At 40.4% G+C, this 26,396-nt stretch overlaps 1 protein-coding gene across 40 annotated transcripts in view; it reads left to right on the top strand.

Moving 5' to 3' along the window:
• Positions 1-26,396, top strand: part of ESRRG (estrogen related receptor gamma) — a 392,986-nt gene that overhangs the window by 23,095 nt on the left and 343,495 nt on the right. Inside the window, exon 1 of one of the 40 annotated variants that reach the window (XM_086878673.1) lies at positions 8,146-8,329. The exons of 36 other annotated variants lie outside the window; for them this stretch is intronic. In XM_086878673.1, coding sequence (XP_086734799.1) covers positions 8,232-8,329 — 98 coding nt within the window. In that variant the 5' untranslated portion in view covers positions 8,146-8,231. Of the gene's footprint in view, positions 1-8,145; positions 8,330-26,396 lie in introns of those variants that run through there. 3 more of the 40 variants (XM_086878676.1, XM_086878678.1, XM_086878694.1) reach the window with 3 other exon arrangements.

Below are 26,396 nucleotides of genomic sequence, written 5' to 3'. Positions count from 1 at the left end.
AATATGTTTTTCGTGATCCCAGAGAAAAGAGGACTGCATTTAAGAGATGACTAAATAATGGGGGAGGCAAGTAAAAATGAGTAGAATATAAAGGAGACGAAAATGAAGGTGAATGGTAGTGTGGGAGGGCAGGCACTGAGCAGCTTGGGCCTCTCTTCTGTAATTCTCCCCCTTCCTTATACCATTCCCCTGTCCCACTGCACCCCCACCCCCTGGAATAGTATCTTTTCATACTATTAAGGGTATTCCAACAGTAAACATAACACAACAGAAAAAATTGATTACACCCCCCCCCTCCCTTTCCCCCCCCCCCGCTTCAACCTATCACTGTCTCACTGTCTGTGACTGGGAGGGAAATCCAAGTGCCCTTTGTATAAACCCACCAAAGTTTTAGGCATTTATTAGCTACACTGTTTAAAATACAACATATAAAACTTGCTTGATACATTTCATTATTACTTCCCTGTTTTATTTCAGAGGACAAAATGTTCTGGTGTAGTGTGCCTCCCCTCACTTTCAGAATGGGAGTAGTTTACAATATAACCTACATTAGATTATACATGGTGCGTGCATAGCATTTCCACTGAAAATAGTCGAAGACTTAGAATGACGAAGCGACTCATGTGGTTATGATCTTCCTTGTCTTGGGAGCATCAAAGTAGCTGGGGCTCAGCATGCTGGGGAGGGGGGCTCCGTGGTGTGAGGTGTTTCACGTCGGTGCAGGAATCTGGCAGGTCTCCTTTTAGAGGACTTTAAAAATGTGCCGGGGGCAGGAGAAGGTAAATACGACATTCAGCGTGCTCATTATCAAAATAAGGAAAACAAATCGATTGCATTAACTGTCTGTGCAGTATCACAGTTATTCCAGAGTATTTTGTCAGAAATTAAAAGGTTACCACTGGAGTACTATATCCATATCTCCAGCCTGGCACCACTTATTACTGCAATGGTATTTCAATATTAAGTGATCTTAGAGATATTTCATCTTTCATTTTGAATCCCGAATTTGAATCAGCATTAGGATGTCAGGGCTGTGAGATAAGGTATAACAAACTAAGTAGACAGCTGAAGGGCTCCTGGTGAAGGTGTTGCTGAGAAGGATATCTTGGGCCGTTCGCAGTAACCTTGTTTACAGGGACATTTCAATTGCAACCTGAATTTCAGTGAGAGGCTGCCTGGACTAATGCCTGCGTGTCTGAAACCCATCACGAGTGTCGTTTGCACTCTAAACCTTCTCTCTGCCTTCCTTGCATAATTGTAAAAACTTTTCTGGAAGGTTAGGATGATTTTCTGATATGAAAATTAAGATGTTTTCCTAAGAGGGACACTGCTCTTTGAACTCATGTACATTAGCAACAAAGTATTCATGAGGTTTGATTTTTTTTTTTGGTTCTCTGATGTGTCAGGATCAGTAGTTGCACCAGTCTTTTTAACTTCACGAATATGGCTTTGATTTATTATATTTTAGCCTCGGTGGTTTCAAACATATTTTGCAGCACATGAAGTCGGTTCAAATCAGAATGTGAAAAAGAGGCATATAGTAACAAGGAACAGTTTTGTAGTGATCTGCTAAATTTTTGTTTTCTTTTCCTAAAGCTGTTCCAGGAAAATCACGTGAATTTAGCGAGTGGGTGCTAAATGCCAGCAGCCACATTGATGAAGAAAAATGCTGTTGAAATACTTTGGAATAATAAATAGGATATGTAATGGTCAACCACAAGATAAACATTTTACACAGTGTTTTTATGGCTCTAAATTGGCTGCATTGTAAACCAAGCTCACTACTCTATTAAGTCATCAGAGTTTTCAATTATTTAAGATTTTCAGTCAGGCCATCTAATACAGTCGTCATCATCTCCATCAGAAAATTATGCATAAGGTTGTAATTCCTTGTTGTTGCTATGTGAGGGCTTTGTTGTGGATGGCAGTTTAATTTTGACTTATCAGGACAAATGTTACAAAGCACGCACACAGGAAAAAAATGATGTGGAAATAGCCCCAGCCCTATGAAATGGGGATAGTTACGGCGCTGAAATGTACCTAATACAATTTGAGATCCACTCACTAAGAAACCTTGACAGTATCTGCCTTGCAGGTACCGTGCATTTGGAAATACTATATCTCCATTTAAATGCAGATCTTCAGTTTTCTCCAGGGGGCAGTTGGCGAATCTTTCGATTGAACCACCGGTACTAGAAAAACTAACTGAAGATTTACCCATGAACAAGAGACCCTTTCAAGTCTGCTTTTTTTGAAATAATGATTATAAAATTTCCTAATATTGCAATTTTATATTGATTTTGAATGCCTTTTCAGAAGTCACAGAGAAGGAGTAGTGCCTTTTACTCAAGGTATGCCAACGTCTGCAGGCTTGTTTAGCAGTCCTAACAGAAATAACTGCTACAGATAACTTCTTTGTTTTTACATGGCTATTGTGTTTGCATGTGAGTTTTGTCAAATGGACAGAGCAGTCTTGCTTTGATTTTGACCTAGATTCCTCCTGATTATTCCAATACAGCTAGTACCTGCTTATTTCCCACTGTGAAAATAGGAGAACAACTGTTGATGGTATCTAGCTGGGGCTGCATGGGCAGTAGGCACGCATGTCCAGTCCTCTCCCCTCCTCCTTGCTGGCTTCCTTAGTAATTGATAAAATAGCACTGGGGGGGCCAAAGAGGGTGCTAGCCTGTATTTCCCCTCCTGTGAAATTTCATTCTTTGAGGGTTTGAGTCAAAGAAAATAGCGGGGAGACAAAAGAGTAGAATGAGTGAATTTATTTCCATCTCCCTATTTGGCGTGAAAATTTTACACACTTACAGGGATGAACAGCGCCATAAAACAAGTCACTCATCCACCTTATTCCATATTTGCTAGAAACTCAGTGTCAGCAGGTGCCAATCCTCCTCAGAGGGGCTTGTACCATCTAGATTCTAGTCCAGTTTTCTGTATTGTTTGTCAGCTCTTTATTTTGCAGTGTAACCCAAGGATTGAATTAGATGCCCAGAACAGAGGGAATGGCAGCTCCCTGCCTGGGATGCCGGCATCACAAACTACCTGAAGCAGCACAGGCAGTAGCTCCTGATCTTTTCTGTGCTGCAGTCCATGCACTCTGTGCATTCCTGGCCATGCACTCTATGCATTCCTGGCTGCTCCTGTCTTCCCACCGGGGGCAAGGGTGCTGCCTGGAGATGCTGCCCTTGTCCCTGTGCCAGAGCCATGAGACTGTGGAAATACCATCCATATTATGCTTACCTGTTAATGGCGTATAACCCACTGCCTTCAATACCCCAGAGAAAACGTGCACTTCAGCCTCTGCGCGGAGTTCAGGCAGATCTGCAAAGTCCAATCTTACGTGCACCAGCGTTAATGGCAGAGCTCCCATTCAGCTTAATTGATATTCCTGTAAACATCTGCAGGTTTCTGTTTCTAGTGGAGGCTACAGCTGGGTGGACTTCTTATAGGGATGTTTTGCATATTGAGGTTGAAAGGGAAGTCGAGCCTGATACATTAACTTATCATCTGTGTCATTCTCTTGACATCATTTGGATTACTACAAGCATAAATGACAAGGAGATTAGGTGCAAGATCTTCACACACACATCCTTTTTTTAGCATGTTGATCAGTGGAGATGTTACTTCTCTGAAAACCTTGTTCTAAGTCAAGTCCAGGCAAGCACAAACCTGTGCATGCATATACAAGTGGAGCAAGGCCTATCCTTTATAATATATTTTTTTTCCCTTTAATATCTAGGCAAGATCTCTTATTATAACTCGACCATTAGGGGAAAGAAAATGGAACTTTTCTCAAACAGCTTTTCTGTTGGGGAATCTAGTGGCAGTTGCTTTGAAGCATGTGTAATTGATTATCATACATTTATTTTAAAAAGGAGACATAACAAGGAATCTAACATGATGTTTTGGAATATATCTTCTCCCCACAATGTTCTTGAGGGAAATGTAAGGTTGCAGGCATCATTTCATGCCCTGTATGTTTTTGAACATAAATCAAAGAAATTGTTGGAGAGTTATAGATGTTCATAGCAACTGTAGCTATAATAAACACATGCAGTATATATTTTCCAAGCTATTTTGTATGGGTGAAAAGCTGAAGCTGGCATTTTGTACGAACAATTCAACTTAATCACTGAAAATTTATTTCCTAGTTAGGGTGGTTTACCAGTGTAGCATGAAGTTGTACACCTTCGTTTAAGTTCATCTGGTTATGAAGGCTCAGTTAAAATTGGAAAAGAATTTAAATTGGATCTAGATACCTTGAATGAATTATTCCCAACGTCAAATTTATCATGATGCCTCCATGGTGATATTTACATCTATATTATCACCTGTATTGGTTTCAATGTGTGCTGGATATTTTAGAGAGCAAATAAAAATGAGAACAGTGTGAAAACCCAAACAATTTTAATTGTACTCACAGCACAAAATACGAGCGTATTTAATACAATGGGACAGAGAATCGTGAATGACTGAGTAGTGCAGAGCTACTAATGGGAACAGCAAGTAACTTAGGCATACACAGTTCCAGATGATTGTATTAGTTTTGGTTTAAAGTCTTGATAGATGAAAAGGAAAAAGCAACTATTATGGAGGAATTTTAGTGAGAAGAATATAGCCACACATTTTGTGATGATGCAGAAGGTATTCCATATGTTGATTAGGATCCATGTGCATTTAAAAGTTAAAAAGAAAATCCAGTAGTCACAGTTATTATGTATATGGATAGACTGAGAAAAGGACACATTTGGGATCTGTGCAGGAATCAGATTTAGATGAACAGTTTCAGACTTAATATTTAAGCAAAGTCCTAAGTGTCTGAATAAAACAGGCTGGAGCCTCTTTGTACTATTGGATTCTGAGATTGATAATTAAAACTGACACTGCTTATTGAAAATTTTGAGACTAGCTGAAAGGTGGGACTTTTTTCAAAGTGTCACTATGGTTCTGCTGGACTTCTGTTTCATTGTGGTTACCTTCAGTTGTTCCTCTAAATACAAGAGGCACAAATCTCTCTTTAAACGAGAAACTGTGTCTCTTAATACTTGACTGCTGGAAACAAGGTTTTAAAATCTTAAACAAATATTGGTGTGAAAGCTGAAAATTTATACTGGTTTAGTCATTTGTAGTATTAGCTGTCAGTGTCTTCTTGATGATATGTTGGAATTTTAAGGCTGTCATGAATTAAACAAGCATTCTATATTGTTACAAGTGGCAGATGTCAGGAAGATAGGGCATGGCCCATCTTGGACACCTGTGCTAGTTTAGACTTCAGAAGAGCAGGCAGTGGGGTTGGCTTCCAAGGGCCACCCTTTCTATTGAGGATAGGATGTATGGAGACCTAGAGCTCCTTATGTCACATAGAGTCAGCCTCCCCTTCATTTTTCTCCTAGCTCTTGCTCCCCATCCTCTCTGAACATATTTCTGTGGTCCTGCCTTAATAGCCAGACTACTTTGCTTTGCTCTCTGAAAGTTGGAAAATAGGCTTTGAATTGTTACTATTCTCCTTGCTGGATACAATGCTGTGAAAACAAAATTCAATGAGAAAATCAGAAAGGAGAGAAAAGGGCAGACAGGGTGCTTTAGGCTGAGGTGTATCTGGGAAGACTGGGGGGAGAAAGATCTTGCAATTCCAGTGGATCCCATATTCGGGACCTGTGTATATTTTTACAAAAGAAGATAGCTGAAGGAGCTGTATCCCTGGATCTGTGTTGACCCAGCTGTGTCAAGGGGGCACAGTTATATAGGAGAGGCAAAGAGGAATGGAGTCAAACTTGGAGGGGGATGTCCTTCAGCCTTGACAAGTGCCAGTGGGTCTGTGTGGGGTAGTGCAGCATTCACAAGTCTCAGCTTTTCTGTGCTGACAGTTGGGTATCTAGAAGCTGTTGAGGAGGAACTTCATTCACTGAAATTCCTGCTTCCACTGGGATATTTTTTTTTTTTCACTTGTCTTAAATTAGTGCCTTGAGTTTCACCTGGCAAAAGAAACTTGTTTCACTCTGTGCTGAATTTCTAACAGAAAAAAAAACCCCTCTTCTGCTATACTAGAGTCAAAAGGGACCAGGTGGACAAGTGCTGTGAGTGAGTGATGTGTGGTGTGGGCAGCAGGCTGGGCACTGGAGCACAGAGAGCAGGCGGTTCAAGGTCACTCACGGTCCTTTGTATGGCACATCTGGGAGCAGGATGCACAGCTGTGAGCTTTAGTCCTTTACTTTTCTCCAGCATGCAATCCCTTTCTCACAGCTTGAGCAACAGAGGGAGAGAAGCTGTGCTCTTGCAACACACATTAAATATGGTGGTGTCAGTTTAGGCATGGAAAGGTGAGGTGGTGTGGTGGAGTTAACGTGGGCAGACAGTGAGCCCTGCCTCATAGCCAGGTTTTTGAGTGGCTGCCTTGCAGTGTCCCTTGGGGGAGAAGAGCATGATTAAACCTGCTGATGCCACCACACACTTTCATTTCTCTAGTGTGACACTGTTCAGGTGTGGATGGGATCCTTCTCCCAAAGGAGAGAGACAAATCTGGGAGAAATGCAGGTTGAATCAATATGGTTACCCTCCTGTAAATGGTGCCTACTTTTAACAAAAATTATTTTGGATGTTTCACTGATCAGATTTTGTTTGTTCTTTTTTATTTGAAAGGAGGTGAGGACATGAGCTTTGAGTGTCTCAGAAAATTGGGCCACAAGCCCTTACACTTGTTTGTGCTTGTGAATGAGTGTGTGCACACGTGTGCAACGTGCGTACACAGACTTGGCTGTTGTGCATGCACTGGATCTCAATTATTTTGCTGTTTGAATCACAGAGCATGTTGTCTTGATGTACTGTCAGTTTTGTTTTCTGCCCTTTGAAATAAAGTTCAAAATATTAAAGAAATAACACGCAATATACTAGTAGCTAGAATAGTCATAGTGCCTGAGGGGAAAAAAGGGTGGTGATTAATCTGTTTTACAAATGCCCAGGAAAAAACCCTCAACTCCTCCTGACCAAACCCTGCAATGGTGCATTTTTAAAAGGGATTCTTCTAAATTTTTTTTCTGAGGTTTTCTGACTATCTTGGAGAGAGAAGTAGGTCCTGTTTGTGAAGCAGCATGCAAGCTCTACGGTCATGCTCTGACTGAGTGCCAGGGGAATGTGTGGTCCCAGTTGCTCTTTGGAGAATCACCCTGGGCTAAATGGTGAAACAACTACATCTGAATGAATTATTGATAATTTTTTAACATCAAATGTGAGGATGTGTTTGGAGTATTGCTTCCCAGTTAGGAGTTTAAATAGTTCTAGCGATGTATTCTTTTTAAATGTTGCTTTTCTGGTCTTACTAGTTTGTTTGGACAGCACTAAGAGCTGCAGAAGCTGGTGCAGGTTCTGCCCATCCCTGGTTTGGTTCTGGAGGGTCAAAGCAGGAACTAAGGGGGCACAAACAGATATTTGGAGCCACACTGAAACTTTGGTCAGAATACCAAACTTTGCAGAATTTGGGATGTTGTCCTCCACGGTTTTAGTCCAACAGGGGCCAGGCTGGATCTGACTCTAGATAAAATACTAAATTAAAAGAATGAGCCACCTCCCACTCCCAAAATCTTTTAATTTGAACTCTGTATCAGAAAAAAAAAAGCGCTGAGCAGTGCGTGACTGATGCAGGGCAGGCTCAGGATTAATTTAGGATAAACAGGATGCCTGTTGCACTTAATTTAGAAATTCTAAGGCAGAAAATGCTTTTGAGTGCAGCTAACAGCTTCTCATCTGCAAATGCCACAATCAAGACATAGCAAAAGGTATTGTGGCAAATTCTGCAGTTCACAGTCCTGACACAGTCAGAACCTCCTATTATAGTGGGGGAGACTTCTGCTTGTAGCACGGCTGCCTGGGATGCAGGATTTCAGAGTGGCATTAATAAAAATAATACAGTAAATATACAATTTCAGAAGTCCTGCAGGACTTGCAGCAAATGCCGGTGGTTTGAACTGGGTGAAGTTGTCAAAGGTTGCTTTGCTCTCCAGAGCCTGGCAGTAGCTCCACTGAAATGTGATGCCATTGGTTTTCAGCAAAGGTTTCTTTCTGCAGGGCTGCAAACAGAGATCAGCTGCTACTGTGTATACACAACTAGGGAGCAAATCAAGCAGCACATTTAAGCAGCCTTTTTAACCCTGAGACTTTCCAAGATTTCTTCTTCACGCAGGAAGTTTCCTTTATATTGTCAGCTGTAGCACTTTGCTCATGTAATGAGATCAGAGCTAGAATCACTGCTGCACAGTAGAAAGACTTCCTTAAGACATTTGTCCTTGAAACTGCACCAAACTCTTGGAAGAACCCAGAACCTGTAAGTATGTATGATATAGGCAACAATAGCACGGTGCAAAGCTGCAATCAACCATTATACAATATCCGATTAGCAGAGCAGGAGGGATTTCTTTTTTCCGATGTTATGTTACATTCATTTTCAATTTGTTCTAAGGAAACAAATCAATTCGGGCTTCTGATACAGTGACTTTGCAGTAGATGAGCTAGTAGTAATATGTTTGATTTAACTATTTGTTGCTGTCATGTAGCTTGTGGGACAAATATTGTAGCCATCAAGCTGTAAAGAACTTTTCTTATGTTTTTAGGCATTTTTAAAGGATTTGGGGGTCCATCTTGCAAATAAGTTTCTGCTTTGCTCTTTGATTTTGGCAACCCCACCCTACGCCAAACTATAAATAACAAGGCAAACGGAATTAGTCCGTATTGTTCTTAGGTGGCAATAAAATATATTTGTTTGCAGGCTTAATTTAGTCGTTAACAACGTTGCTCTGTTTGGGGTGTTTTTTGTCTTAATTGGATTCTACTCAAGGCTGTCTATTTTGTGTTTTACTATCTTGTCTGTGTCTGTTTAAGTTACTTTGCCGGGACTGCAGTCTGGTTAAACCTGTATTTAAGCACTATTTATATTCTGAACACATTTCTGGTGAAATAAGTGTTTGAGATTTTTATTTTTTTTAAAGCCTTGAACAGTATTGTTGTATTAGCAGTGAGCGCCAGAGGAGGCACAACATGGATGAATGTCAGACATAGACCTCATAACCCAAGTCTTCCCTGTACTAAGTCTGACCCAAACGTGTCCACTTTGGCAACTGCAAGTAATAAATACCTTGAGCTCCCTTTCAATAAATTTTTCATACACAGCGATACTTCTGTTTATCAGATTAATTTCTCCCAGGTTAGCCTGATTGATAGCTGGATTGTGGTTTCTTAAGAGCTTTGTCCATGAAACCCCACTGAAGAGCTGCATTCCATTTAACCAGTGAATGTAAAAACTGGTAACCATGGATTCAGCCACCACTAACTGTCGAGAGCAATGACTTGTTGTAAACAATACAAATGAGCCAGGATAGCAGAAGCAACCAGACATGAAATTATTTTAATAGAAATTACGGTAAAGGTCATGTGATACTGTATTGGCTTGAATTCAGTGTTAAAGGGAAAGTATTTCAGTTTTTCAGGTTTGATTTAAATGCACATCTCCACTGGCTTCACGTCCGTGTAAGACCTCCAGAAGGGCAAATGAAACAGTTCTTTGGAAAAGCCTCCGCTTAATTGTACATTGTGACTTAGGCCCTGACCCTGAAAGGATCCTGTAGGAATAGCTACAGTATGTGAATAATCAGTGGGATTATTCCATACTAAAAATTAAGTACGTTTGTAGGATTCAGACCTTTTAAGATAAGTTAATAAGAAAAAAAATACATTCTAAGGAAATAATAACCTGTCACTAAAGGTAAGTAATGGAAATGCAGGTTTTACTGGTGGTGTGTGGTTTGATTGGAGATTTTTGTTTGCTTGTTTCAATAACATTAAAAGTTATATTTGTCCCTTTGTTTTTAAACATTATGACTTTAATTTCTCATCCAATGTGCCTCAAATCCTTTTCCTAATTTATAGCCTCTCTTTTGGAAAACTGGTAAACCACGGTGTCAGCTATTATAATATAGCATGGTGATAGGCACATGCAGATCGCATGAGCAGTCGTGTGTCTTGTCTCAGGAATTTCCATCCCTACAAAATCTTTGCTGACTCCCAGCTGTCACATGGCTGTCACTCACAAATTCTAACCATAACCAAATCCTCCTTGCCTGGGCATGCGCTCACCAAACCTCTCTACATACCCATAGGCACAGGCACCAATCAGTCTCTGCTTAAGCACTTTCTCTGCATAAATGGGTCTCTGCCCCAAGCCTGCTGCATTCCACTAATGTTTTTTCCCTCAATTTTTTTCCTGGGTGCTACTTCCTTGTGCCTGTCCTTTGTAAGGAGGAACCTGGAATTGGAATAGGAGTCATTAAGAAATGCAAGCAAAATTAACTCTGTGTGTTTGTGTGTTATTTAATATAACATTCCAAATTGGTGTGAATTTAAATTCGAAACTTTCATGGCCCCCTAAACTTCTTCAGGAAAATTAACCCTTACTGTTCTGTAGGCAGAATACTGTCACCTTGCAGTGTACTGACTTACTGTTTTGTGTATTTCTATTTTATGGCATTTGTATACTCTGTAAAATTCAGATTGTGACAGTCCTAGGCTGGAATTTTGGTTATTTTTATTTTTCTAGATTTTTTTATATTTCATACATGTTACATACACCTGTGTTGTTTTACCAGTAATTTCGATTTATATATTTTTCAACCAGAAATATTTCAAACAATTCTCATCAGTCTCTTACAACTGACCAGTCTCAGCCAAGCACAGGTTGCCACTAAAATGCATAGATAGATACAGGACAAATCTTGCTCTCCCTATCCTGAGCTGCCTTGCCAGACCAAGGAGGCAATTGCTCGTGTGAGTCGGGAAGGTGAGATTTAGTTTATATACAGATTAACAGCAGGCAAAAATAGACTGACTTCTATTGAAAACAAATATTGAAAATTAAAGGAAAAGCATTTTAACAGAAATATTTGGGGAGGGGGTTGGTGGGTGGGAAATGCCAAATTGCAAAGTATTTTCTGTTGTTTGATTTTGTGCATGTTAAGAGTGTAATGGTATCCTCCTGTATATCAGAACTGTCAGTATATTAACATTTTACCAAAAGGGAGGAGGTGGCTGGACAGGAAAGATACCACCTTGACTTTGCGTCTTTATCCTGGAAAGGAGCCAGAACTGAAAGTAAAATGCAGGTGAAAGCACAGTGAGACTCCAGACCAATATCCAAGTAAATCAGGGAAACCACACTGGCCTCCTTACCATGAGCTGATTACAAAGCATCAGTAATTTCTTCACCCCTTGAAAACCAGGTAGGGGCTTCATCAATCATTGAGCCTGCCAGAGCAAACCACGTTTCAGTCTGGAGGGGATAATGCAGTGTTCAGGAAGGAAGGAGTGCACCATGACTCCATGGACTTCATGGCATGGGAAAATGGGCAGTTTTCCTCTTCTTAAAGTATCTTTGGCATCTTTACGATCTGCGGCATACATGCTTATTCTGCTGTCCTGTATTTTGCATTGAATACTGATTTTGTAATGCAAAATTTGCAGGAGTTAGTGAGTGAGCTGCCAGGACTCTTTGCCCATCTGCAGATGATAAGAACTGGGAAGCAGGTCCCTTTGTTTCTCCCATGGTTTATAAAGGTCAGATGCTGCTTGATGGGCAGCTGTAGGAGAATTTTCATTTGAAGCAGAACTCTGGGAAGATGTATTTGAATCCCCAGAATGGAGACCTCAGTGTTTTAGCCATAGAGGAATTTCGGTTATTGCAGTTAGTTAAATGTTGCAGTGCATGCCTGGGATCTGGCAGAAATATTTACCATTAAAATAATTTGTAATAATTAATGATATCTGTTTTGTGATACCAGTACTACAGGATAGTAACATTAAGTTACATTTTATTACTGTAATTCTATTCTACTTTTATGCCAAGATCACGTTTATCAGTAAGATAGTTTGTATAAGAAAATATCTTATTTGCAGTCCTTTCAACTAAATTCAAGGGGGATAAGTACAGGCATCTTTAAAAAGGATTTGTGATATAGAGATGCAAGGTGTAGGGAATGTAGGGTAAACTGTTATCTACATCCACTCACACTTTACTTCATGGTTGAGACAGCCAACAGCACTGCAGGTAAGTGAGGAATAAATAGATAACTTTTGCCAGGTGGATTCCTGGTTATTAGAAACTGGACTGAAACTACTTAATTCCATGGAGCATGGCAAACTAGTTGGCCACTGAATAACAGAATATTATCCTTTGAATTATTAACTCTTTGTAAACATTACAATGTTTTATAAATTTCTGCTCCTTTCTAGTTGTACCTCTTAGCTGGTGTGGGGAAGTGAGGTGGTTTTTTTTGAGGACTTCTGTAGTCATTTTGTCTTTTGAACATTTCCAAATGTGCTTCTTCCCATGAGTTATCGAAGGCCTATGATTTATGTGTTGTAATGTTCTCCAGGTCAGCATAACTGTCATAGGGTCTAAGGACAGGACTGTGATCTGTATCAGCTGCATTAACTTTCCATTAACTTTCCGTGACTAGAACACGTCTTTGATTATTCTGCATTATTCCTTTGTACAAAATAAGGTCGTTCTCTGTGTAGTTTAGTTTTAACAGAACCAGACTGTCACTGACCATCAGCTTTTGCATGCATAGACTCTCTCCTTCCTGGCAAGGCTTTAGGCCCAGATCCACAAAAGGATTAGATGCTTTAAGTGGGACTTAAGTGGGATTTAGGCATTGAAAGCCCAAACTGAGATCCTCAATATCCCCACTGAACTGCCACCTAACCTTAGAAGTTGCCTAACCTGTGTGAGTGCCTACGTTTTCAATATCCAGCTTTCCCAGGTGGCCAAAGATGTGCTTTGGATGTTCTCAGGCACTTCCATCCTGACAAGGTTGAGCCTCTCTGCTCCCATCTTTCCCCTCACATCCCAGTGGATTTCAGAAAGTGCAAACTCTTGTTGCGAAATGGTGGATTTCTGTGTGTGATACCTCTCACTTTCTCCAGCTGTGTCCTTGAAGGAAAGGACCCTCCAGTAGGTTTCTTTCAGGAGCAGCCTGAGAACCTTGAAAAAGGTATAGGAAATGAAAAATTTGAGTATTGCTGCTTAAAAATGGAGATCCTAGAGATGAAGTGGGGCTACACATGAGTGTGGCTTTGGCCTTCTTCTGCTGGCGGCATTGGATTGTTCTTGCTTGGTGGTGGCTGCTCCTGAGTTGGGTGGCACAGGAGGCACAGGAGTGACTAGCAGGGCTGAGGGCTCCATGGAGCAGGCACAGCACCTGAAAGCTGGGTACTGGGATGTGAAATTAGCATTGCTCTCAGAGGTCTTCTTGGACAATCCAGGCCCTGGTGTTTTGTAACACAAGTATTTGGAGGAAGAGCTCTTTTCTGCAAGAAGTCACTTAGGGTTTCACCTGACTGTGATACATGGTGGATATTTTGTTTTTTGAAACCAGACTTATTGGGGTGTTCCACGTGCACACCCAGAAATAATAACCACTTTTTTTTGGGCTTCAGTCTTCATTTCTGGAGCTGTGGCAGGATTGATAGCTGTCTCGCTCTGCGGAGGCCAAAGCAAATGTCTTGTTAGTAGCGGAGTAAGTGGTCCTGTGCCATCACTTATTTCTCTGCTGTACTGTGACATTTCATGTCTTCTCAGACATGAAATTTCATGTCTGTTGTTTGTTTAAATCCTGCTCAGTTCCTTGATTTATCAGTTTTCTGTAGACTTTTGTTCAAGTAGTCCCAAATGCTATCCTATTTCAAATAGGTGCATCCTTATCAGCAAATAGTCTTTCATCAATAGCTTTAACTCTTTCACATAACTCTGCATATGTCCACTTTGACCTTCTCTTCTTTAAAATGCTGGGGTTTTTTTTCTCTAAAGTGAGGACAATATTTATGAAATCTCTTAGAATTTCTCCTGAATCATTCTGTCTTTTGTGACAAAGTACCTTTGATCCACATTATTAGATAGGAATATTTTTCCATTTTTCTTCTCTTCCTTTTTTTTTTTTTCTTCCTTGAGAGAAAAAATTCTTCTTAGGGAATCCCTAGTTTTTTAGTTTGTCAAAGATAGCCAGATAGAATAATCTCAATATGATTTCTTGCTGCTTTTGATTTATGGACATGTGTACAATCCTGAAAACAGAAACTCAGAATGTAGAACATATTTTTATAGAAGTATAGCCTGGAAATTATAAAAGCACAAAAAAGATATGTTTGTAAATTAAGAAACTGCAATCATGAAAAGCCTATATACTATATACAGTGAATAACCTTAACATGTAATAACAAGCGCAGTGTTTGTTCCTTAAAAAGCCTAGAAGTATGTATATACAGGTAGGTAAAATTTGTAGGACTGTCTATGATTATGACATCTTAATAGCTAAGTATATTATTCATGTATTTTTAAAACTGATACATGGAGATCTGTTATTTTAATGGAGAATATATGTTGTAAATTAACCTGTAACTTTCAATCTTTTCACTTTGTGTTTTCATAATAGCATGCTTGAATTATTATACATTTATTTTGGCATTTTAGTGCACCCAAACATTGTGAGCATTAGTTCATCATACATCATGAACATATGACTATTGTATGGAACCAATTTTAGGTATAGGAAGTTCAGCAAGTATTGTGCCTTGGTGGTTGCCAGATCACTTGCATGCTTGCTAAATCCTATGCACAGTGCTTCCGTTTGCTGGGTTACTCATTGAGCTTTTAATAGTCAACTTAATTTTAGTTAAGGTTCAGTTTAGTAACTCTTGCAATTAATGGAAAATATTGTCAGCATTCATCTGGTAAACCGTATTACTTATGAAAGGCACACACGGGGTGTGTGTGGAGGTAAAGGATAACAGAGCGATTCTGGTGGATCCCATTGTGACTGGCCTTTAAGGGTAAATCACAGAACATTTTAATCATTGCAGAAAATGGAATCTCGACTTTGCATGTAGGAGGAAGTTTGGTCTCCCTTGCTCACCATTGCTCCCTGCACTGACAGCGGCTCCATGCAGGGGGTCCCTGGCTGCCCCTCAGGCTGTGGGCTTCACATCAGTGCTGGTGAGGTGCTGCTCCTGAGAAGGGCTTGGAGCCCTCACAAAAGCAAGTGTTCCTATTTGCAGGGCAAGCTTCTGAGCCCCATCTTGCTTGTTTGCTTTTCCTTTCTGAAAACAACTGCGGTATCGGAGGCAAATCTGCTGCTTGACTCTTCTAAGGCAGTTTTATAGGTTGTTGAATGGGTACAGGTAGAGGACTCCAGGTGAAATTTTTTTGCCCTCGTATAATATGATATCATAGAGATATGATTTCAGACAGCCTGTTAGTATCCTGAAAAATGACATACTGGGGACAATAACTATAGCTAAGGAGTAACTTGGAAATAAAGGCAAAGGCGCAAACCAAATGCAGCAAGAGAGCGTTTTTCCTTTTTTGCCAGATGAATGGGTTAAAATGGATGCATCTGTCTGATGTTACTGGAAAACGAAAGCCCTGTGTTCCCACAGGATGGACACTACAAGGACAGCTACAGCAGTGTCTTGTCCTGTCAACAGTGCTCATGTCTGATCTGGGATTTCTCAGATCTGTAAAAACTCAAAATGCATGCCTCTGACAAAATATGTAGAAATTGTATAACAGAGGGGTCACAAGGGCATATGCTGTCTTTATCATAATTGTGTCTCTTTCTCAGAAGTAAATGCCAGTTACTTCTGAGCAGAGGGAAATTCAGGAGTGCATGTCCTGGTCCAGTCTACTGTGCTACAAGCCACTGTCCTGAACCTGTGTTGTGAGTGCAGGGTCCTATCCCAGTTAGAAATACACTGGCTTAAATAAAGGTAATAGTATTTTTTTGCCTTGGAAACCTAGTGTAGAAAAGTAGAGACTGTTGATAGGCCCCCCCCATTGAGTTGGGTGAAGAGCAGACAGAGGAAAACTCCGATTTGTAGAAGAATGTAAGAAAGTGAAGATCTCTGCATATGAAATCACTCTCCAGCTGTAAGGAAAAGCATATGAGATAATGTTTGGCTTCACTGAGATCAGTGGGAATCACTCTGGATATCACTGTAGGTTCTGCACACTCGGGTGCTGCTCTTGCCAGTGACAGAAACACCAGCAGAATCCTCACCGTTGTGTTAGGTTTGATCTTTACAGGAAAGGTATCACTACTGGTAATACTGTGGAATAAAAAATTACTGCCAAAGACAGGGGGTTTAAATCTTTCTGTTTTACATTTTAACCCTGTTATTTTGAGTGATACCAGTATAGAAATTGAAACATCCTTGGGACTTTCTGCAAAGGAGGGCAAGAATGTTGTCTGTTTCCCCATTTTTTTCCAGTTACATGAAACTAGGGATCAAAGTTTTGGATGCTAATCACAGGAGGCCTTGAAAAATGAAAAAATAGCAAAATCTACCTTAGAAAAATATTTGTTTGTTTGTAAAGTTGTGTGAACTTCGTGGCAGAAAGGAGCCATAAGAAATTCCAGGAAGTTATTCCTCAGTGACAGAAGTCTGTATTTAGGTTTCTGTTAGTCTCCTTTATTTATAACAAAACCTTTGAATAGCATTTCCAAGATGTTCAGCTATCAGAAACGAAGTGATAATGAGGACAGAGGGTAGGTCATGAGTCTGCAAATAAGTGTGAGATGGTGAGCTTAACCTACCAGGTGAAAGAAAAGTCAGTATAGCAACTGCATGAGCACTTCAAAGCATGCACCTAGTTTGCTGCACTAACTTAATTATCCCTGCTATAGATATGTTTGACAAACATATCTATAGCCCAGATCCTGTTACTTCTCAGTGGGAAATATCAGAAGGCTTCTGTTTGGTTGCCAGTTGACTGAATCCTTCCTTCTACTTTCTTGCATTAGTCTTTTCAAGGACTTTGCCTACCTCTTTGCTGATCTGATGAACAGAAACTTAGCTGTTTCTGTTTAATTGTGGAGAATATTGTAAGATGGAGAATGATGCAGACCGATGGGACAGGTGTAAAATGACTTTTAAGTAAGTCTGATGAGGATTTAATCCTATCTTAATCAAATACTGCCTGAACCAACCAAAAATAAGCTTTTATCACTCTTGCTGAATCAACCATATTCTGGTGTCAGCACTATTTCTCAGCAAGCATCTTGCTTTCTCTGTGTGATAGTACAGGGTGTTTTTGAGCATCCCTCAGTGTTGTCAACTTTCTCCACAAACAGTGTGATGTGAAATGTAAAGAGACAGGAGTATCCCAGCTCTTCCATTGCACAGAAATGCAAGCTAGTGCCCTGTTCTTTGACACTAAGACATGGCCTGCTGTTGGCAAGCTGTGGGATTTAATAGGCAAAAACCGTGGGGAACTTTTCAGCTTTTTAGTCTTTCTGCTTCTGTAGAGTCTGTTACGCAGGGAGGTGCAGCTTTTAAACGTGGTCATTTTTAATTCCTGTCCCTAGAGTCTGGCTGACAGATTGGGAGTGCGGAGGACGGGAGTGGGCTGAAAAGACAAGCTGAAAACACAGGATGTATACATGCATTAAAATGGAGCAAAACAAAAATAAGCTAACTTAGGTGAACACAGATGGGATCTGTTTCAGGGCCACTCTTAACACCTGTTTTAGATGGCCTGTGGTGAAAATCATTAGCTTAAAAAGATGCTATTTATGTCTTCCCTGAACTGAGTTTACACAAACACCAACAGTTCTAACTGGAGAGAATGGAGATCAAATTTTCTTTGGCTTTTTTTTTTATTTTTTTTTTTTTTTTGTGTGCGAACAACAGTATTTTCATTGCAAACCTTAAAAACCTTAAAAAACCCCAACCAAATTAAAAAAACTTTGACAAGTATTTGTTTTGATACGCCGTTTATATTAGCTACAACCCTTGATCAGAAGCCCATCGTCATTGATGTGTGCAAAACATTAAGTTGTCCAAGAAATATTTAAAAATCATCAATGTGGTTTCATAGGTGTAAATCTGTAATCGACCTTCAGCCTTTTGAGGTGTTACTGTGGGTTCCCACTTTTGTAGCAAAGACCAGAAGTTGTTGACAGAAGCTTTCTGATTTGAGAGTGCAGGTTAACATAGGAATGTTTTATCAACTGGCTTTGCTCTGCATGCAGATTTTGACAGGTCATGCTGAAAGTAAGACTTTGAGCTTTCCAAGTATTTCTGCGCCATGTTGGCATTTGAATTTTGTTATGAAACAGTCCTTCTGTGATAATTTCTGCAAGCTTGTCTCTTTTGGAGGAAGGCATTGACTTTTCCCTATTTTTGTGAAACCCTTCATGGTTTTATCTTTGTTTCTTCTATCATCACATATTTTTTATTTTTTCTTGATTGTTAAACCTACTTTTTCCTTGTATCAAGGTTTTGATAACAGGCATTTATAGCTTGATTATTGGCTACATTCCTACTGCAACTGAAAGGAGGACTGCATCTTGCATGAAGTATTACTTGCACATGTAGTAGTAGTTAGATTAACATAGGTGCATGGTAAGCTGTTACTTTTCTACACAGAATGTCTGAAACAATGTATTAAAAGCAATCAGTGCATAAGAAATGAAGGAAAAACTATTCCTTTAATGCACATATCCAACTCTCCATTCCAGCTGCAAGAGAATTGCGCTCATACTTGGAGGTAGTGATGCAGTCTAATGGAAAGGGCAAATGCCTAGGAGTAGCTTGCATTCTGCCTCTTCCCAGTCTGCACAACTTTGTAAACTATTTTGAGATTTTTGGATGATAGAAAAAGTTAATTACTATTTAAGCCTGCTTAGTTAGATAGTAGGCTTCAGTCTGTATTATTTTTGGTTTGTGTATTACATGAATGGAGTGTGAAACTGCTAGGTGAGTCTTTTGCTCTTGCATACGGCACTTCCCTTTAGCCTTTTTTTCTGGCTTAATTTTATTGGGTGGTAAAGAATACTGTAGTTACTTGAGCAATGAGGAGGTGCTCTTGACAAAAGCAAGCATATTGAACTGTGAACAAGAGCTGCTTTTTTGCGTGCCTCTGGAAGAGTGACGACGCTCTTCGTGCGTTATTGTGGGGCAGTGACAGGTGCGTGCTGTCCCGTGATTGTCCATGTAGCTGGTACTTCTTCAGTGTCCAGTAATGTGCTCCCTGTCCTGTTTTGCTAAAAGGCCACTTATCTAAATAGTGACAGGCAATCTAAGGGTAGCTCCAGAGCCCATAGATGACAGATCTGTATTTATGACTTTAATAGTTTCTGTGCAGCTCAAAATCATAGGACAGGACTTCCAAACTTCCACCATCATAGAGGCACTTCACCTGCTGTGCAATATCATGTCTGCAGCAAACCTCTTTTCTATCTGGACTGTGCACAGAAGACCTGTACAGCAGCTCAGGTAGCACAGGCTGCCCAAATACTCGTTTGCCCTTCTCTCTGGGATGAGGGCAGCAGGCTGGATTTTTTCCATATTGGCATGTAATAGCTCACTTAGTACAAGAAACATGCAACGTAGCTGGAGAACCTTGCTCTGAGTAATCATCTGTAACTGCAAGTGAAGGTTTCTAAAAGCAGATCAGTAATCTGGAAAAATTGTATGTATTTTGTTAAAGGAAGTCTGAGCCACAAATAGATGGATGTTGGGAAGAGTAGTCTGGGGAATTGTCTCTACACGCCTGCTCCATGACCTTCACTAAGCATCTGCTGTTTGCCATGGGCCCGGACAAGCCAATCAGCCTAAGTGGCCCTTTGGTTTCACCTGCTGGGGCCATTCTAGGTGCAGCAGGGCACAGATGACCGTGAATATATCAGTGTGTGTATGTGCAGGGATGGCTGAGTGGGTGTTCACTGGGGAGTATACAGCAGTGGGCACATAACTGCACCACATCATAATCCCTTTTCTGATACTTCCTCTTATTTTCATGTTTTTTTTTCAATATTCTTGACTAATTAAAGACCAGCATATTCAACAAGCTCATTTACCTTTTGTGTGTCTCCTGCAGAGAGAACCTAAATGCCTGCAATTTCAGCCTTGTGTTTGTAATTCAGTGTGTATGGTTACCAGAATGCCATGGACTTTTAATATTGTTATCATTATTATTATTATTTTGTTTAATTTATTTCTTGGTTAAGAAGTAAATTAGGCTAGGCTGTGACAGAAAGGGATGGTCTAAAACTGATGCTAAATAAATAGTCTCTTAGCAGATCAGAAATGGAGAAGGGACCCTTGCATCAGTTCTTATGTCTTACAAAGTGGCGGATGACACTTCCCTTCGGTGTGGAATGTGAACGTTGCCTTTGTAAATGCCAGAATATGATGTTATCCTGTGGCACTGTGACATCACCTGCTCATTTTTAAGGGACTGTTACACCTCTGAATCCTAGGGGCTTCTGTAAAATATTATTTAGTTAATTCAAACCCATACTTGTCTCCAAAATATCCTTATCTAGAGTTTCTACAAAGTCTATAGAGGCTTGATGCATGATGAATTTTTTTTTAATCAAGCACCTGCTTTCTTTGCCTAGCTCAGTTATGCAGCAAGGTTGTTTTTACAGTATTAAGAAGTGAGCAATATATTCCATATGCCACCAAGCTTTGTAAAGAATCCTGCTGATGACAATTTCACAGCTGCTGAGAAATAGGCCAAGCCTTCCCTATAAAGTGACAGTAAGGAAAAGAATATCTATTCCATTCGTATTGGCCATGCATCCTCCCCAACTTTTTCCCTCTTGAAGGAAAATGTTAGCCCTTCCGAACTATGGAACAACAGATGGTGACAGAAACCAATTTCTACTGCAAAGCCATTTGGTCAGGAAGTATCAAAAAATGTTTTGGAATTGTGAAAATGAATTCTTGGCTGCAGGGCTACCAGCAGCCTACTAGAAATGAGACATGAAGCAACTGCTTAGCAAACCCGAGAGCCTGCTTGGCCCTGAGAGAAATGGCTTTGGTCAAACATTTTGGATATTAAGAACTTAATATACGTGGGGTCTGGACTTCAAAAGTGTTCTGAGTCTTATGGATGTTATATGGATTAGGTTGTTAATTTCTGGTCACTGGTTGCTTGACCAGCTACCAAGAAAGTAGCCTTCAAAATATGCAGAATGACCTCCAGCTGAGACAAGCTTAATATAGCTCCTCCTGGCCTAGTCAGGTGGAACCTTCCCTTTTGGCTCAGCCGATTTGCTGCCCACAGACCATGAAAGTCCCAGGGATCTGGTAACATGCAGGGACACAAAATTAATGCAGAAACAGCACAGACCACTCTACTCACAGGTTGTGTTTAGTAGGTTGTGTGTGTCTGCAGGTGTGGATGCAGCAGGTTCCTTTGGCGATTCCTGGACCTGACCAAATGCATCTCCTTGGAGAGCAGCTGAGAAAGAGAATTTGTTTATTTTTTGGAAGTGCACCGTAGATGTCTGTCTGTGCCATTAACTCTCTGAAATAAACAGCAACATGTTTTTTCCCTCAGAATATCCATAGTGAGTCTTAGCCACTCCTCTAGAAAAGAGCTTGAGAGAACTCCCCATACATGTGGAACATAAACTATAGTAGCTGAGCCATCTTGTTTTATCTATTCTGTTATAAACGTATACCAAATCGTACGTTAATGTCATGTCACCAGAAACACAGAGCAGATGGAAGTATCTTTCCACATATTGACTCATGTTACTCTGATAAAAGGAATTTGTTTCTCTCCTTCTGTCAAGCCTGCTAGCCTCTGGCAAGGGATGCAAGCCTCAGTGAGGAGAACTTTACCAATAATGTTCAAGTGACCATCTGATTAAAATATACTATCACTGGCCACTATGGATAGCCTGCACAAAAACCTGTTTGGAGTAGCCAGTTGAATTTCTTATGTCTGTGTAAGGTAAATTAAACCAGGTAGTGTTGTTTCAGGTTTAGGAGACTTTGAGGATTTAACCCTTGAGGAAGTAGATATTCCAATTTTATAAGGATCCTTTCAAGGCCCCAGTATTGGGCCCTTCAGAGACTAATCCAAATAAAGCAAGTGTCAGGTCTCTGAAATGTATGTTATTATAGAAAAGTGACACCCCCTGAACATGAGTTGCAAATGCTGTGTATTAGCTACCAAAAATATGATTTGCAAAGCGCCAGGAAAACCCTGACAAATAAAATAACTACAGTTGTGCTGTGAGCATCTGAAAAGCAGATACCCTCTGTATTTCTGTTTGTGGTGAGTGGTATTTGACTTGATGAGAGCACAGTTCCCAGATTGAAAACACGTGAAGCTGAAATCAAAAGGGAGTCAGTGTAATCATTAACTGACTCACCTTCTAGATGTGACAAGTAATGAACCATTCTAAACTTGCCTGGAGCTTTCTTTGGGACAATACCCACAGGGGAAACCCTCTTATGCTCAAGTGAAGCATTATCAAATGGGCCCTCTATTTTCCCCAAATGCCAGCTCTTTTCTGTCTTGTCTCTAACCACCTGAGGACATATAACTGCTGATCTCAGCATCCCAGCCAACATTTGCATCACAGGGCTCAAGTACAGGATAGTAAAATCCCCAACACAGCCTTTTTTACAGAAATTGCATATGCTTTTTGTTTGCGTCTTTTTTTCTTATTAGCCTGCTCCCACAATAGGGAAGTGTTTTAACTGCCCGTGCTGGGATTTTCGTGTTAGTAAACCTCTTTAACCAGCATTTGGCTCTTTCCACTTTCTTACTTTGATTTGGATGACTGCCTGAAGCACCTGCTAATGGCCTGAAGCGTTGGAGCCGAAATTTGCAGTTTGTGTCCCACGCTCACTCTGTTTTGTTACCTGCCTTCTGGAGCACCTGCTCCGTGGTCTGGGCTCAGGAGCCTGCTTTCTACCTGCTGACAGCAGCACTCCTCACAACTCTTCTCAGCTTTGTCCTGCACTTTGTCCTGCTCTCTGTAGCCCTTGCTTCAGCTTTGTCCGCATCTTCAAGGTAATGTCAACGTGTGCTGCATGTTCTAGTGCTTGAGGGAAGAATGGTGTTGCCCGTGGCATGTAGGAAAGGTGATGTAACAAAGGTGATGCCCACGTAAATTGACGATTGTGGTCATCCTGAAACCTTTGCTGTGGCATTCACCGGCAGAGATTTTTAGTTTTTAAAAAATAGGTTTTATAGGGAAATTCTGAATTAGGCCAGCTGGCTGAAATCAGCTTCTAAGTCAGCAAAGGTCAGAAGCCACATGGCAATTCAGTGTTCTGGAAACACAAGAAAAAATGTGTACACTTAACAGAGAGGGACCAAAAGAAACTCAAAAGACCAGAGGAACACTCTTCCCTTTCTCCTGCACCCGCTGCCTTTTGAGGATCTGCATGCTTTTCCATGAGATTGCTCCTTATGCCTACATATAGAGAAAGCTTTTAGAGGTAGTTCTTTCAGCTGTCTGAGAAAATCCTCCTCCCTGTCAAGGGGTAAAGCTAATGGAGGTTTTCAGGGGTAACAACTTCCAACAGGAAATTTTCTTTCCATTCTACCTTGGGAAGCATTCGTATTTTCCCAGAGTCTTGATCTGTGCCAAAGGTATTGTTTACATGGATCTCCCCTCTCCCAAAAGGTGGTTTTGTTTCTGTGTTAGAAGGATGCTGTTAGCAGCAACAACAGAACTCAAGAATTGGCTTCCTCCTGGTCCCCTTGCTGACAGGGTCATCCTCTTCCCCAGAGAGCTGTATTCCTTTATGCAGCCACGCTGTGCTCCCCACCCACCTTCCACATTGGTGCTGGTGCCTGGGTTGAACACTGAGGCTTGTTCATACCAGAGACATATGCTTCTGCAGAACTGGGCAGGGCAAGGATTTATTTTTTTTTTTCCTACTTGCTTTCCTTTGGTTGCCTCAAAATAACCCTAATTAATTTTGTGGAGAGTTTAGTGTGCTCCCATCATGGGATTGCTCTTTGTGCAGATCTCTTGCATGCTATATTTAGGTATGGTTTTTGGAACACCATGTGACCCGAATCAGATAACTTCTGAACTACTAATCATGTCTTTGACACTGACTCCCTCCGTGGCTTTGGGGCATTTTACGGTTGTTTTCTTATATACAGAATGAAAACAGATATACTCATCTGCCTTGTAAGAGCTTCTGCCGGGGTTAACAAATATTTAAGACATTGGTTTAAACTCAATTTGGTTTTATTGTTTCTACTGTAATCTTAGTTTTATTGTTTCTTAGAAGTTTACCTTTCTAAAATTATTTGTTTCCATCTTAGTTTTCCTTAATGGATGCCACTCTTTCACCATTTTGAAAGAAATTTCTTCTGTGTTGTAGATGAAAATAGGGCAGAAAGAAAAAAGCTATATGCCCTCATTTCCTGCCCCACGCACATTTTCTTCCTATGTTTCCTAGTTGATTGATCCATGGAGATGGAAAGCCCAAAACATTGACCTGAACTATTTCCCTGTGTGCTAGCTACATCCCCTTTGTAACATGGGAAGTTAGTTAGTTAAAGTTGGTTTTTGCCTGATTTTTTGTGCAGCTTGACTTGTATTCTGTCCTCTTGCACTGCTCGAGGCAACTCCAGCCCTGGAGGAAGCTGAGCTCCCTTTGGCCCCACACGCAGCATGGCTGGGGTTTGGAGCCTGTGGTCCATTTCAAGGCATCATCTCTTTGTTGTTCATGTCCGTAATTGCTGCTTTCTCTGTCTTGGGTACTGCTGCAGGGAGCTGCAGTACTGGCATTTCTTCTGGCTTCACCTTTTTTTGCCCTAACCCTTTAAGATCTTTTCATAGGCAAATGGATCAAAAAACCTGTTTGGCCTTTCAGTGGTAGGAAAGGAGATCAGTTTGACCAGGTAGCTAGTTGGATAAAGAGGAGAAATTATGCTTCCCATCCTTTAGGAAGTAGTGAACAGAGAGGAGAGGATTCTTCCTTATTTAAGTCAAATTTATTGTCTAATTATAAATAGTAGCTCCCCCCCACTCCCCTTTTTAAGTCCTTCAGAATTAAAACCTTTGCTCAAGTGCTTATTCTTGCCCTTCTACAATGACAGAAAGAAAAATAATACATAAACTAAAAATTCAGCTTTGAGAAAAAGGCCGATAATGAAATATCTGCCAAAGACTCTGCAATATGTGTCTGTCAGAGAAAAAAAGCAAACATTCTTATATTTGAATCTCTGAAATGTAACTGCACCAGACTAGTTGGGGAAAATTTGTTTGAAGATGTATTACGTTCCACGATCAAATGGAAAAAATGGCACCTGTCATCATATTTAGAAAACAGCTGGGTAACATGGCCAAGTGCCATAGTCTCTTTTCACATGGCCTTTATGCTGAAACCATCCAAGCTCCATTCTCAGCAACTGGAGAAACCCTGTGCCTTTAAATGGTTACAGAAACATCTACTTAGGGGGGCCAGCTCTTATTGCAGCAAAGCCTGCTTCTGATGCTTCTAATTAGCAGTTAATGGATTATACTTTACTTTTATAACCAACCCAGCAGGCACTCTTCTATAGTATTTTTCAGCTATTTTTGGTAGAAGATATATGCAATTGCGCTGCTCTTCATGCTTTCATTTGGAGCATGCAGAAAATATTAGCAATAAAGCACTATCTGAGATTATTTTATCACTCATATGCTTAATTTAAGTTCGAATATGTATTTCCTCAATGTATTTTCTTTCATCTAATATCTTAGAAAACTGTAATGGGTTAATTGCCCTATCTGATCTAGACTTTTATGCAGAATCTCCTAAATACATACTTATTATTAATTAAAATATTTATATACCCAGTGAAAAGCCTGGGTTTTTTTTGCACATGCAAACACAGCTCCAGTATGTATTCATTTAGGAAAAAATGTTTTTCTAGGTGAGTCTGGTACGGGTACACTCAGAAGATTAGATGGGCTTGTAGAAACTAATGATTTTTATCCTTGCTTGGAATTAAAATAGCAATGAGGTTAGTAGCATTAAAGATTTGCTACATGTGTGTATGTATCTGTGTGTGTGTGTGTATGCCCATACACTCGTGGAAATATATGTGTAAATATTATATATATACAGTATCCACAGTATGTATACCAACTTGGGCATGTGAATATAAATATGTTTAATACAGAAGTAAACTTTCATAGGTTTTAGTTGAAAGTTTATACTCTTTCCCCCATCAGGGAATTAATTTGATGTCAGTTTGTAGCAGGAAACCTGGTTTACTGAGGCTGTCTTAGAACCTGCTCTGTTCACTCAGGATGCGTTTCCAGTAGGACAAGGTCTAACGTTGGTTAAACTGGAACAGGAGGGGGAGCTCTCACAGCACCGGCCAGGAAAGGGGAGGATGAGGTACCCAAGCCTAGGAAAAGAGGGGTAGAAGCAACCAGCTGCAGGTGAGATGCACCATCATCACTCTGTTCCTAATTACTGTGGTCCCTTCACCAAAGTGGCTTCCCCATCTCTTGCTTACTTACACACACACACACACACACACACACACGCAGTAGTTGTCTTAAAAACACAGAGAATGGCTT

This window comes from Cyanistes caeruleus, chromosome 2 (assembly GCF_971803275.1).
Source record: "Cyanistes caeruleus chromosome 2, bCyaCae1.hap1.1, whole genome shotgun sequence".
NCBI classification, from domain to species: Eukaryota; Metazoa; Chordata; class Aves; order Passeriformes; family Paridae; genus Cyanistes; species Cyanistes caeruleus.
Note: the sequence above shows the minus strand (reverse complement) of the source record. Positions and strands in the feature narration are given on the sequence as shown.